The sequence below is a fragment of the Perna viridis genome, chromosome 4, assembly GCF_037379345.1.
Source record: "Perna viridis isolate PV_CMFRI_1.1 ecotype Kerala chromosome 4, ASM3737934v1, whole genome shotgun sequence".
NCBI classification, from domain to species: Eukaryota; Metazoa; Mollusca; class Bivalvia; order Mytilida; family Mytilidae; genus Perna; species Perna viridis.
The window spans coordinates 30,521,606-30,536,558 of NC_142448.1; the positions used below are offsets into that span (position 1 = coordinate 30,521,606).

The 14,953-nt window shown below is 31.9% G+C and overlaps 1 protein-coding gene across 1 annotated transcript in view; it reads left to right on the forward strand.

Moving 5' to 3' along the window:
* The first annotated feature begins 3,795 nt into the window (after positions 1-3,795).
* Positions 3,796-14,953, forward strand: part of LOC148619707 (uncharacterized) — a 28,114-nt gene continuing 16,956 nt past the window's right edge. The window contains exons 1-8 of the mRNA XM_088577052.1: positions 3,796-3,982; positions 5,941-6,098; positions 7,683-7,835; positions 8,082-8,235; positions 10,244-10,546; positions 11,405-11,652; positions 13,109-13,325; positions 14,135-14,536. Of these exons, the coding sequence (XP_088433178.1) occupies positions 3,802-3,982; positions 5,941-6,098; positions 7,683-7,835; positions 8,082-8,235; positions 10,244-10,546; positions 11,405-11,652; positions 13,109-13,325; positions 14,135-14,536 (1,816 nt within the window). The 5' untranslated portion in view covers positions 3,796-3,801. The remainder of the gene's footprint in view (positions 3,983-5,940; positions 6,099-7,682; positions 7,836-8,081; positions 8,236-10,243; positions 10,547-11,404; positions 11,653-13,108; positions 13,326-14,134; positions 14,537-14,953) is intronic.

The following is a 14,953-nucleotide window of genomic DNA, read 5'->3' on the forward strand; positions in this document are numbered from 1 at the left end:
GGAACACACATTCGAATTGTCTTAAAATGATATAAAAGAAAGTATTTTTCATACGCATTAAAACTTAACCTTCTGCTCTCATCCAAACAAGCAGTAATGTTTTAATGCAGCATAAACTATTGTATTTTGATTTTATTTTGAGTTAATATAAAGGTCAATCAAAAATTTCTGGGAATGGTTCACTGATCAATTGTGAATATTATCGGAACAATGATTTGACGTATCTGTGTCTTAAGTAATTTAATAGCATTTAAGAAATACCCTTGATGTTTTAAGTTTAAAGTTAAAAGACAAGTCCTTTTTCCTCTTATCTACATCCAGAAACTGACAAAATATATAACCTACAAGCCATACAATAAAGGTGATAAAGTTTTTGTTTTTAAATTGCGCACGTTTTTGCGTACTCAATACTTGCAAAATGTAAACTTACACGATATGAAGAACTTTGCAAATGCTTTGTACCAAGATAAAAAAAAAGAAAAGAATTCCGTTAGTAATATCATTATGAAAAAAGTCAGGATTTGCCACTCTGGGTTATTCTAAAATTGAAAAGATTGCCTCCACCGTATTTTGTTTGCTTCTCCTTTAAGATAATTCGGACACGTATTATTTTTGGTTAGCAGTTTTTTTAAAAAAAAACTATTGTCAAAATAATAAAACAAAATCAATACCCAAATAATACTTTGACAAAGTAATTTGATTTACAATCACTCATTTAGTGAAATCTCTACAAAATACAAGATGATCAGTACATTTTGATGGATAAGATTACTATTATTTTTAAAATAGGTAAAATGCAATAATGTTATCAGAGCTACGTCTTAAACGCATGCCCAACTTACTTATCAAAATATATTTTGATTTTGGAACAAATCAAAATTATCGGTCTGATTAGTCGCAATTTTTAACCCTGCGCGCTAGCACAGTAGTACGTTTACTAATAATAAATAGAACATTTTTTAGATATTACAAGGCTAGAAATATTCAGTGAAGAAATGCCAGTATACTCGTCACCATATACAGAGTCTGCTACTAATAGTCCACACGTTGTTGTCCAAAAAGGTAGGTTATTTGTATACTAACAACAAACCTAAACAATTCTGTATATGATTTAAATTACATCATGTACAAAAACAACAAACAACAATGACTAAAAATGAATATGTCCTATAATGACACAATGAATTAAGAGTGTAACTGCAAAGAGTGTTTTGGTTGAGTCGCTTTAAATTTCAACCGTTCACAATATTCCTTGAATTTGCTATCTTCATTCGGCTGTTTAAATTGTTGATAGAAAGACAGAGAGCTGATCATTACTTTAAAAATCCGGTTTGCTCCTTCATTCTTTGTTTTAATGGTATTTTGTCTATTCCGTTCCCTGTTCGTCTTTCTAATTGTGGTATCATTGCCTTTACCTTGTAATACAGCAGGATTAGTGGAAATGAGTTCTGAAATATGTTTAATGACTATTTGAAGCTATTTTAGTGCCCATCATTGGATATAAGATATTTCGTTTGAGATTTGAATTTATTAACAAAGATTTTATTGAATTTTCTTGGAGAAAACATGGACAATACATTTACTACGTCAAAACTTCGAAGACCATGGATTCAGATAGACCTTCAACAGTCCGTGAGAGTTAATATTGTTACAAAATATGACCTTACACGTACGTATCACAATGTATTACATACTATTAAATTCTTACTTTCGAAATCGAATAAAATCATTTCAACATTTCTGGGGGACAGTTAGTTTGGGAAAAACAATTAAAGCTTATACTGAAGTTTTAAAATTTTCCGCACCTGTACATCAATAAACCTTTAACTCCTGCATATGATGTTTTTATTTCACAATTAGTTTGCTATGCTAGAGCAAGTACTAACATCTGTGATTTTCTTGAACGTCATAAATATCTGCGAAACAGACCCCTGAATCAGGAGTATGAAGGAACAAAAAAAGTACAACATTATTTTTAGATATCAGTCCTGATATAAAAATAATCCATTTAATAATAATAATAATGATAATAATAATATCATTTATTTAACCATGATGACATATTTAGTTACATATCTAGTTTACAATATTGTAGTGTAATATATACATTATTACAACATAAATTATAAAATTGCCATTAAATCAAATTAAACTTACACGACAATAGAACTTTAAAAAGTGATACAGGTGATATACACTTTAATTATGCAAAGTACTTTTTTTTAAGGATCTACAGTTGAACATTTTTTAAAATCATCCCTCAGCTCATTCCACATATAGCTACCAGATATAATTAAAGAGCGCTTATAACATTCTGTTTTACATTTTGGAACGTACAATAAATTTTGATTGTTCTGTCTGGTGGATCTCACACTGATTTAATGAACATATCTAAATACAATTAAATATTCTGGGACCAATAGATTCATGGACTTGAAAACTAAAATTGTCTTTCTATATAAAAAATAATCAGGCATAGCCATCCGTTTAAGTTTATTAAAAAGTGTAATAGATGGAATCATGACAGTATGCTCATTTAAAATTTCTGTGCTGTTCTTTTTTGAAGTTTAAAAATCTTATCAATATTAGCTATATTAGACCAAATAGTACAACAGTGATTAAAATAAAGAAAAACTACAGTTATAAACCTTAAGTAAAACATTGCTAGACATGAAACCTTTTAATCTACGTAACACACCGTTTTTTTTTCGATATCTTCTCAGCTAAAACATCTATATGACAAGACCAAGGATACATCAACAGTTGCAAGGATAACATCATTAATTTCAATATATATTTTTACTACATTTTGACAATCTTTGGTTTTTCCATTTAACATGCGTTAGGTCTTCTTTAAATTCATTGTCGGATATATTTTGGACTTGATTATGGATCGAATTAGTTTTCGGTAATTTCGTTTTCACCCTTATCCTGACGTATTGCGAAGATGACACATTTAGGGAAAATTTAGAAATCGAAATTCGCACTTCTGTTTAATTATAGAATTTTAAAATATCATTAGTCATACGACATATAGTAAGATTACAGCATTGATATATAGGAACTTACTATATAAAAGTACGCTTTGTAAACATATAGTTTATCAAACTGGCTTTATTATCGTTTTAGAATTGGCATAAATTTCTTTCAGATTCTATGAATATGCTTATTTAAACCAAGTTATTTTAAAATTTGGTTTCAGTGCCTTGGATATTTTTTTTATCATTAAGGTGCGTGAACCCCTGAATGTGAGACACTAACGCGTCCTTTTATTAACGTTAGTAATAGAATCTTATAAAATTTAAAATTCCCGTTCTTAAATATTCTCTTTTACTTGTCCTTTCATTTCATTTCTATGCAATAAAGGTTTTATAATGATAAATGATAGAGTCGAGGTGATCGAGGTTATGTGTATGAACGAGACCAACATACTCACACAATAATCGACACCTGAGGGTTTCATATTTGTTTGTAAGTGCGTTGATATACCAATGAACAATTCAGATACAGCTTTTATTTCTTACAATTTCTTTTTTTTCAAAAGTGGTTAATTCTAAGCGAATATAATTTCATTTGAATATAGAAATTACTTTACCGCTTTGATCATAAATTGATTCACAACAGCCGTTCATTTAAAATTACGGAAAACTGTCAGGCAATTTAAAATCAACATAACCATAAATATGTAATATATACTATACTGAACCAATTAGATTAACCTTTATTCATCTTCAATAAACATTTTGTCTTTTCATAGCTAATTTCTCCGGATATTTTGTTTTATGCGGAATATACGTTAGTATGAAACAGTGGGATTTCACCAATAGAGGGGCTCGGGCATGTTTCTTTGGAAGTTTTTTGTATCACTCCGATAATTTTGTTTGTCGTCGTCCAATAACAGGACAATACATAACATTGGTCTTGGAGAACGATGAGGCATATTCTCTTCAAAGCATACACTCCATCAAAGTGTATGGAGAAAGTAAGTTGTGTTAGAAACTTTGTTGGTAAGCATTTACATATTGAAAGTTGTTCTTCATAAGTGTCTGTGAAGTATAAATGAAAAGATTAAATTGGCATTGCAAAAATGATACAATATAAAAAAGGACACTCCTTTTGTCAAAACCAAGAAATTGAGAGACATATGCGAGGCAAATTTACAAGACAGTGAAAAAGGCACCAGAAACATTAACGACAACAACTTAAACAAGTACTTAAGTTTTATACCTATTACACATGCGTATTCATTTCTTCCATCTTACAAAACCACATAAACATATGTTATTTAATGAACGAACAATATTTACAAGGATGTAGAAACAGCATATCTAAAATATTTCAAAAGAATTTTTGACATAAAAAAACTGTATGATAAAATTACAAACATTAATTGTACAGAGCCTATTTTTAGGAAAGACAATTGGCGGAAATATGTTCTATAGAAAAGTAATGAGAATTTTATATATTGAAAGAAGACATTAAAAGAAAAACAGTTTGGTTACCCCCAATTTTCTTTTTGAAAAATGACAGAATGTCAATTATGTGTTCTTAATATAAAGTTAAAAGAAATTCTATCTACAAGTTGTTTTTAAAGTTTGCAAAATAGTGAAATTCCCTACAAAGACCATATATAATTACCTTTTTCAAAGCTCAATTATCACGAAATCAAGATCGAGGATCTATGTTTTTACAATGAAATTCCTAAGTATGTTCATTCAATGTAATCTTCAATAAAACTAGGAAAATTTATCTACTAGAATTTTAAGGTATGTCCTACCGCTACTACAGACATGGTAAAGTCAGCCTCATATCTTGACCTAAACTTAGAGATTGATGGTATAGGAAAGCTATTGACCCAACTATATGATAAATGCGATGACTTTTCATTCCTTATTGTCAACTTTCCATTCATCTGTGGCAACACCCTTCAGCACCTGCGTATGGAGTTTTTATATCACAATCATACGTTATGCCATAGCTTGCCGTAACTACGCAGATGTTTGGAATCGCATTAGACTTCTAACTTATAATTAGGCTTCTGGAACAGAGTTATGTTGTTAAAAGATTGAAGTCATCATTATAGAAGTTTTATGGTCGTTATCATGTAGTCGTGGATCGTTACGGTGATCCATCTGCACCATAAAACAGTTTTGTTCAACGTGTCATGGTTTCCTTTCCTCTTTTGTTTACTCCGGTTTTTTTTATGCACTACCGATGCACGTGGTCCATGCTTCTAGTTTTTAATGGAGTCCGAGTTGCTCATTTACCTTTCTTGCTTGATATGTATTATTTCGGTTATTTTATGTCCTTTGTTGTGTTTGTCTGCTTTCCATGTCTGGTAGTATTCACTATATAACATTTTTATAATTTCCGCCAGAATCTTGGTTTCCTTGATTACTCCTTAAAACACTTTTATCATATTAACGTATGTGTTGTTTCCCTGAAACGATGCTTCTTTGGAGAATTGTACATTGATATTTGAACTCATTTGAATAGCAATTAGTACATACTTCGCATGAAAATAAGTTCTCCGTTTCAGGAGTAGTATATTGTTTTTTTACATAAATAATGGTACTTCCTTCCTTGGAATTCACTTAATTCAATTTTGAATCATTTGCACAAAATAACCTTTAGAAATACAGTTTCAATAATTTAACCCATATTTAAAAGGAATATTGTAATGCAGAAATTAATACGAAATAATTTAGGTGCCTATGTTCTGATGTGGATGACGACTATAGAGTATATGATGGAAATACCCTAGTAATTAAACGCTCCTCACGTATCCTCTGCTAAATAAAGCAGCAAACAAAACAAAATTTAAAAAAACCCACCATAAACAACATTTTGAAGTAGAACATGTCGAAATTACAATATAAATATGGGTAGTATTCTGCCCTACATTTCAATATTGTAGATAGGCTGAAGTCTACATTTTAGGAACTGGTTGTGGACAATATTTAGGAATGATATCTGGAGACATTAAAGAATTCCAATTCGAATCATCATCCAATCAAAAAGATATACCACACATACGGGCACTGCACGGAACACAAGGGTGGTGTTCACACGAAAGTGACAAACAACCTTGGTTTATGGTATGTGTACAAAGGTTTAAATCATTATGATCGAAAGAAAAGTTAAAACTAAGTGCGTTATAAAATCAACCTTGATGCTGTTTTGGATAGCAGCACAGAGTATGGATAGCGTTTTTTTCAAAACCTTTTGTATAATTATAGAGGCTCATATTTCATTTTCTTGATATACCGATTAAAATGTGAAAAGACTGGGTTTTTTGACCGATTACATATTTGTCCACTGTGATGGATGTGTTTTTCAACAGACTATTTGATAAAAAAAGCAATGGCCTCTCATTCTGTGTCGTCAACCTTCCTTTATTCTGTTTACTCGCTGATCCTATTCCTTCGCTCTCATGAGGGTGCCTTTATAACTGGGTTTCTCCCAAAGAAGTAACATCGTTTATTCAGATCCTTTTATGACAGTTTCCATCCTTACATCGGGAAATTGTTGGAATGGCTTTTTTGTGGTCAAGTCTGCGCCACGGACATTGAGGTTATTTCGAAAAAGACCGAAAAAATAGAACCGCCATTCTTTTTAATTTAAATCTATTATCAAAATTTAATCAGCAATAAAGGTTGATGAGGTCACAGTCACGTAACAAAATTGGTCTGTGAGATGATATACAAAATATTTTATCCAATCAGAAGGCATGTTCCATCTTGAATTAACTTATACAAGATAAAACATAATGAAAAAAAATGAAAGTGTTGATAAATTTGCCGATAGACGTAACATATAACAAACAATATCTTTTATTTAAACACTGTTATTTTCACTCGTATAATCGAAATTTTGTTATAACTAATAAAGTAATTAAAATGAATTTGAATCTTAAGTAAAAGTGTTTTAATTTAAAAAGCAGGCAAAATTGGAAAAAATCAGAAACATGCATGTCAAAACCCTACTGATCTGACAATATGCTTTCACTCAAGGATGCTTTCTTCATTTCAAAAGGCCATTTTTGTTCTCTTAATCATTGGATTTGTTCGAAATTTTTCAATTGAATTTCAGAAAAGAGAAGAAAAAAGTTATCTGCCCTTGAAATGTTCATCTTAAGGGCATTTCAATGAAATTCTAACTCAATTGTCCAGCTTGATATGGATAATATTGTCTGTTTTCATTGATTCTGATGGTGCAAATAGTCGAATTACACTGCAAATTGTTCATGCCATGTTTCACCCACTGCCTGATTCTTACAGGGACTGACACTTAATATTTTTCAAAGATTTATTTTAAAAGAAATACTTAAGTTGTTGTTTTTATCTCTATCAAGAAACACTTTCAGTAAGCAATTTAAGGTTGGGGCTTTACGTGAATAGATTTATAGAACAAAATATTGATTAATTGTCAAAAAGCTCATCATCATAATAACGTGAACAAGGTATAAAAAGTTGCACACTTATTTTTTTAAGTTTAACATTGTCTTTTTCCCCTTTTAATAAGAACAAGAATATTTACTTAAAAGGCCTCCAAAAAGTAAGTAGAGTAAATTTAGTCATCAGAAATAAAATGAAAATATACATGGTTTTACGATTAAATTTATAAAAGGAGAAACAAATGCTCACGGGTTTTTCTACACAAATATAAATAAAATATTTCAGATTGATTTAATTGTTCCGACAAATGTCCAGGCAGTAGTATTGCATGGTTGGCACCAACAGGAACATCAAGTTTTTATCAACAAATTTATCATTGAGTATGGAGTTAAAAAAACAAACTTGTCTTTCTACACAGAAGAAAATGAACAGCCGAAGGTAGGTTCAAAATTTTCCGCAACAAAGCTATAAATGTGAGTAAAAGCACAACATCAGTATGTTCAAATGGGTTTAACTAATGAATTATTTAAATTTGACAAAAAAACACAAGACACAGCGTCTGAATGCTTCAGTTACAAAGATTTTGTGTAAAGTTTTGTGATGTATTTGAAATCATGAAAACAAAAACGCAAATGATAACAAATTGTTCTTTATCGCACTTTTATCTTGCTTGTATTGTTTCAGGTTTTCAGAGTAAATACGGGATTGAGTGTGTACAGCTTGCAGAAGTTCTGGTTTTGGGAAAGTTTGATCACTCGATATGTAAAGATTCGGGTTGTAGACTTACAAGACCCTAGAGCTTGTATGAAAATAGAACTTGTTGGATGTCCAGTGTACTGTAAGTTGTGATCTTTGATATAGTATAAGCAGTTCTTAATTGTGAAGGTCATGGAATGTTTTATTCTACAAGGTTTTTACAAATATAAATGAACTATAAAACATATACAATTGCTTGATGCCTTACACCAAACGAGCAATATGTATCTTGAAATTTTAACATAACATGTAATGGAGGTTACAAGGTCAAATCTTGACTTCGATTGTACCATTTGTTGTTACTGTGTTACTAGAACTATAAAGAACTATTTTATTTACTTTATGTTCCTTGTTGTGTATGTCTGTTTTCCATGTCTGGTTTTTTTCCCTGGATTATATTCTTTTGATTACCGCTATCACTTTGGTTCCCTTGATTACTCTTGCATATACAGTGTATGATATTTCAACTTAGAAAAAATAATGGCGACATATCAGCACTGGAACAAATGACATAATACAACAAAAAGGAAGCAGATAAAAGACCAATTGAGAGTTTAACTATGATAATCTGGATAGGAAAGTTTAATTAGATATTTCATTTTTAAAACGCGCGCCTTATTTCATAAGAGCATTTTAAAGTGTGTTAGAATAGTTTTCATTCCATTCATTCTAGAAATGCAGAGAACGCTTACCCTACCGGTGCACCTGGTCCATGCTCCCAGTTTTTAGTGGAGTCCGAGTTGCTCATTTACTTTTGTTACTTTGTATGTTTTATTTTAGTTAGTTAATGTTCTTTGTTGTGTATGTCTGCTATCCATGTTTGGTCTTTGTCCCAGCAATGCATTCTTTTGGTTACCGCTATAACTTTGGTTCCCTTAATTATTCTTTATAATAATTAGATCACATTTTGATATATTTAAAACAGTAATCGGTTTGATTAAAACTTTTGGTGGTTTTGAGTTTCTTTTAACATTTACTAGTTTCGTGGGGATCAAATCAATTTTAGTGTTTTGAAGATTAATAAAACATTTTTTTTCTTCAAGAATGAAGTCATCACTACAGAAGTTTTATAGTCGCCATCATAAAATCGTGGGTCGTAAAAAGGTATCCATCTGCACCATGAAAATTGATTTGTTCATTGTGTCATAGTTCGCCTTTCCTCTTTCGTCTAAAAGCACTTGACTTTTTTATGAGCAACTCGGCGGGTGTTTCTAGAAAAGCATCGGATGCTTACCCTACCCGTGCTCCAGGTCCATGCTCCCAGTTTAGTGGAGTCTGGGTTGCTCATTTGCTTTAGTTATTTTGTATGTTTTATTTTAGTTACTTAATGTTCTTTGTTGTGTATGTCTGCTATCCATGTTTGGTCTGGTTTGCTTTCTTTTGATTTCCGCTAGAACCTTGGTTCCCTTGATTACTCTTTTTCATCAACTTTCATCAACTTTCCTTTCATCGGTGGCAACATCCCTTCGGCTCCTGCGTATGGAGTGTTCATATCACAACTCATATGTTATGTCAGAGCTTGCCGAAACTACGCAAACTTTTTGTATCGCGCAAGAACTCTAAGAAATAGGCTTCTGAAACAGGGTTATGTTGCTACAAGATTGAAGTCATCACTACAGAAGTTTTATGATCGTCATCATGAACTCGTGGATGGTTATCAGCACCATAAAAAACTGATTTATTCAACGGGTCATAGTTTTCCTTTCCTCGTTTGTCTACCCCGGACTTGACTTTTTATGAGAAACTCGGCGGGTGTTTCTAGAAAAGCAGAGGACGCTTACCCTACCGGTGCACATGGTCCATGCTCCCAGTTTTTAATGGAGTCCGAGTTGCTCATTTACTTTTGTTACTTTGTATGTATGATTTTAGTTACTTTATGTTCTTTGTTGTGTAAGTCTGTTTTCCATGTCTGGTCTTTGTCCCTGGATTACATTCTTTTGATTACCGCTATAACCTTGGTTCCCTTAATTACTCTTTCATTAAGGCTAAATTTTAGAAAACTCTTATCAGCAACACTAACGAAATTTAATCCCTAAAGAAAATTATGTTTTAAAAGTCTTTTGTATCATTTTCTTATGCATGTATTTCAGTCAGCCGCGCAACACATTGCAGTGATGCTAATAGATCAAATAAAATTCTCGATTTTGGTTTTGCAAGTATTCGGAACATGAATGTTAGTGAAAACATTGGACTACATTGTAAAAACGATGCCAATTCTATATTGGAATGTCAGAATAAAACAGTTACAAACGGTTTTCTTGGAAATTCGTATGACAACAATACTAACATGTGTTGTCTATTCAACGTTTCAATGTACAACAGGCATTTTAGTCATCTTTGGCAGAGAGTAGCAGACGACAATACTGTCGTGTCAGAACAACTTTGTTTAGCAAGTATGGTTACAATTAGTTAACTTAACTAAATAGGATACATGTTTTTCTTCGACACATTTTTTTTCTAAACATACAAATAAATTTGTATTTTCCAAAAATAATGATGGAAGATTTGTGATTACATTAATGAATGTTGATACTTGCATGTATATCAAATATTGTCCATATCTTCTGTGGTCTTTTAAGAACTGCTTTGTTTGCCCTAAAAAAAGCAAGAAAGCGGTATATGTATATACTGAAGTCGTATATCAAGCCAAGAGCTGATTAGACAATATAAAAAGTTCCTTACAAAATTATACTTTGTGAGTAGTACTTTTTTTGTATTTTTTTGTGTGCCAGACATTTAAATTAAGATATGTGAAAATATCCAAAATATTTTTTATTGTTCGTTACAGTAAAGTTGAAACATAACTTTTGTTATGTTTATATTGGACTTTTTCACTAAATAAATTTCATTGTAAGTATAAAAGTCGCAATGCATATTTTTGAGTCAAAAGTTACGAACAACTGTACTATTACGAGTATTTGTGAAATTGACACCAGACGAAATAACTGGATTAAAAAAAGGGAGACAAACTGATTACAACCTTTAGATATTATCATATATGCTGAATTATACGTATCATCACCAAATAAATTATCAGTCATTGTGGTTTAACTCTAAATTATAAAAAAACCAAAAAAAAAAAAAAAAAACCAAACCAAACAAACAAAAACAAAAACAAAAACAAAAACAAAACAAAAGTAAGAAATAAACAAACAAAACCAATAATAATAATAATAATAATAATAATAATAATAAAAATGAAAGTAAAACAAATTAAAAATGGACAAAATAAAACCGAACATTTATTATTGCCTACAATATAATTGTACACGACTTTTTATGCGTAACAGATAATTTTCCAACACCTAGTTCCTTGTCAAAGAATGTCCATGTGCTCCAATCGACGGGAAGTGGGATGTTGCATTCGCCAATGTTTCCATCAAATTACCCAAGAGGAATAAAAATGCGATTCGAAATAAATGGGCAAAAAATGTTTATTAAACTGACAATCGTCTACGTTTCTCTATCAAAAACAGCTACAGAATCATATTTAAGACAGGTACCTAGAATGTTTAATTATATATTTATTCAACAAAGATTTTACCACATACAAAATACAATGTTCCTACTAATAAGGAGAATAGCTGTTTTTCATATTTACGGAATGCAAGCCAAGTTTTTTAAATGGACATAACCAACCAACACACGACAACCTGGTTGCTGATCTTCATGGGGAAAGGAAGAAAAATAAATTTTCTTTGAAACTTAATCATCTTCACTTCATTAAGCAGCTCTACGGTTTGAAATAATATTGCTCCAATATGTCAAATATTTGAATTTTGAAGTCTTCTGCTGACCATTGTTCAAAATCTGACAGTCAATCAGTCTGTCGGGATGGAGAAATTCTTCCCTTTTGCTCAAAATCAAACTATCAAAAGTACTATCTTTAAAAAAGATAGCCGACGCATTATTTTTATTCTTTTTACTTGAAAGTTTCTACATTTCATTCAGGAAATAACACATGACAGCAATTTCATGTTTCGATAGTTTTTTTTTCGAACGCCAGTAAGTTATCAGTATTTAGCCAATCGGGGAACAGATTTGCGATCAAGTGACTTGCGTTTCCTTGGAAGAGCGTCTTTAAGGTCAAAGGGTAAAAAGCAAAACTTTAGCGACTGCGTCGGATAAAACAGAGATCAAAATCGGAAATATGTAAAAGATCTATTAACACAGACGAAAAAGCGTAAAAGCATTGCACTGTATTAAGAAATGAATAAATAAAAACCGAGCAGCAAAACATTTTTATTCAGATATAATACTTCCACCAGTAAGAAAATATTAAATGAATTATGAATAACGTATGTTTTGAAAAAAAAAACAATAAGTTATATGCACTTTTTACAATTAAAACATAGCCTGAGTGCAGTGTATATTGAGATGAAAAATGAAACTTTTTGAAGTTTTATTTAAATCGTGAACAAGTTCCGCACACCCATGTAATAATTAGTTATCATAGTAATACTAAATTTTTTCAATTTTTCCATTCGTTTATCCTATTTTCTTTCATCCTGTTCAACCTGAAGAAAATGAGCATGTAGAAGTAAATCAAGAGATTATTGTGTCCCTTAACTTTCTGATAATATTGTAACATGATAATTTTATGTAATTTTATGTGATTAAAGAAAACAGGTGAATGCTGGTATCCATTTAATATGTTATATGCTTTCCGATTTGACAACATATGTTACTTGGTACAAGTTATGCTTGTTCATAAACCGTTCAATGAAGCGTAGACTGTCCCCAAACTATGTTATATCGCATAACTTCTTCGATATTAAAAAGGTTCTTAAATTAAAAGCAAGACTTAATTTTTGTTGATCAGAAATACATCCTAAAAGACATATGAGCCTTAATGAACTGCAAACAAAAGAGGGTTTAATATTAAGTATATTGTAATTATTTTGTATTTAACTGAAGTATCATCAGATTTGTATAGCATGATAATTTTTTTTCAGATTGGAAATCTAGATATTAATCCGAGTTATTGCCAGGATAAATTAGCTATAAATGTTGGCACTAGTAACAATATTACGATTACCAATGAAAATCAGAATAGATATAGATATGCATCCTTTATTTCTGCAACACATACTACCATCATCGACTTGACAACCTGTTTCCAGTACAGATCATCAGAGGAACTGATGTATCAAATTCAGTATGAAAATGTCGGTAAGAATGTTTTTCATTCAAAGATACCACCAATATTTGTCTTCGATAAAAAAAAATAAGCATAAACAGTTAGTTTGTAGTTATTTTGACAACGTTTGTCTTAATTATGACATGATACATCGTAGTTTCGACTTAGCTATGTCGTTATTACGACAAAATGTCGTAAATTCGACATATTTTATTTTATTTTTTTTCAAATGATTGATGATTGATTGTTGGGGTTTAACGCCCGAGCTGCAATATTTCAGCTATATTCAGGCGATGGACATGAAATGGGATGATAAAATGAACATGAAATGATGAAATGAAAGAAGGAATGGGACACAAGGATAACAGGGTCGACAAATTTTGATAGCCACAAGATAAAAGTGAGGGATGGATAGGGTCGGGCAATTTAGCTCCTGTGGCGGAGCGCAAAGGTTCCTACTCCTATCGAATACCACAGCAGGGTTCTTTAACGTGCGAGGAACGTGGCATCTTTCCCAACACGGTGCACCACTATGGTTTGCGGTCAGGTTTTCCGTATTATAGCCTGACAACCCCAGTATGTAATACGCCAGGGGTACCCCATTCCACCACCTGGGGCACACATTCCAGTTGCTCTGTGGACAGAGCGCCTAGCCCCCGGCTAGGGTTCTGAGCACTATTTAGTCGCCTTTTACGACGAACTTAGCGCTACTGCAGGCCTATTCTTCTGACACCCGGACCTGCAACGGGGCTTTTTTTCAAATGACACTTTAGGGCTTCCGTAGTATTCTGTACTTTGTATATTCATTTTTCTAGTTTGTGATTTTGGTCTATATTACTAGATTATCCGGGATGTGGAATTGATGCTTCCGTTTATGCCGAGTGTACATCAGTGTCTGCCTTCCTCTCTTCTTACCTGTATCCATCGATGTTGACCTCTTCAGAGTTAAACACGTGGAAAATAAGAGTATATCATGGCCAGTATATTGAATTATATTTCATTGATTTTAATACTCCTGACTTTACAAAAACTGACGCTTATATAGAGGTCTTCGACTCAGATAAAATGGGACATCGGTCTGGATCATTGGGCCGTTTTATAACAATGCCGTACACGAGTGTGAAATCAAGCTGGCATGTAATGGATGTGGAATTCCGGGGAGGAAGTGAAGTAGGTGGTCGGGGTTTCTTTGGTCGTTACGAAGCAAAACGGTTCGAATGGACCGAGACCTATTCAAATGAGCGTAAGTATAAATCATAATGATATGTAAGGAAGACTGGAGGTGGAGAACTAATTGCAATGGTTAACGATGTTTCAACCGGTTATTATAACAAAACTTAACACAATGACGGATTTGTCGCGATTTGACGCCCGATCGATTGAAATTGAAAGACGAGAATCAGTCTAAAAAAATTGAATGCCAATCCGTTATCAAGAATTATATCACTTCACATATAAGGCCTGTTTATCACTTTTTTGAAAAAAAAAAAAGCCTTTTTTAAATATGCCCTTCAAGGATATACAGCTACACTGTATCAATATCAACTGCATAATAATTTTCGTTTTTCCATTAGTTTATTGTACGTCTTTGCGTCGTTGGTTTTTTTTATATTAAAAACAGTTTCAGTTGAACTCCATAAGGTTATATTACGATGATTTT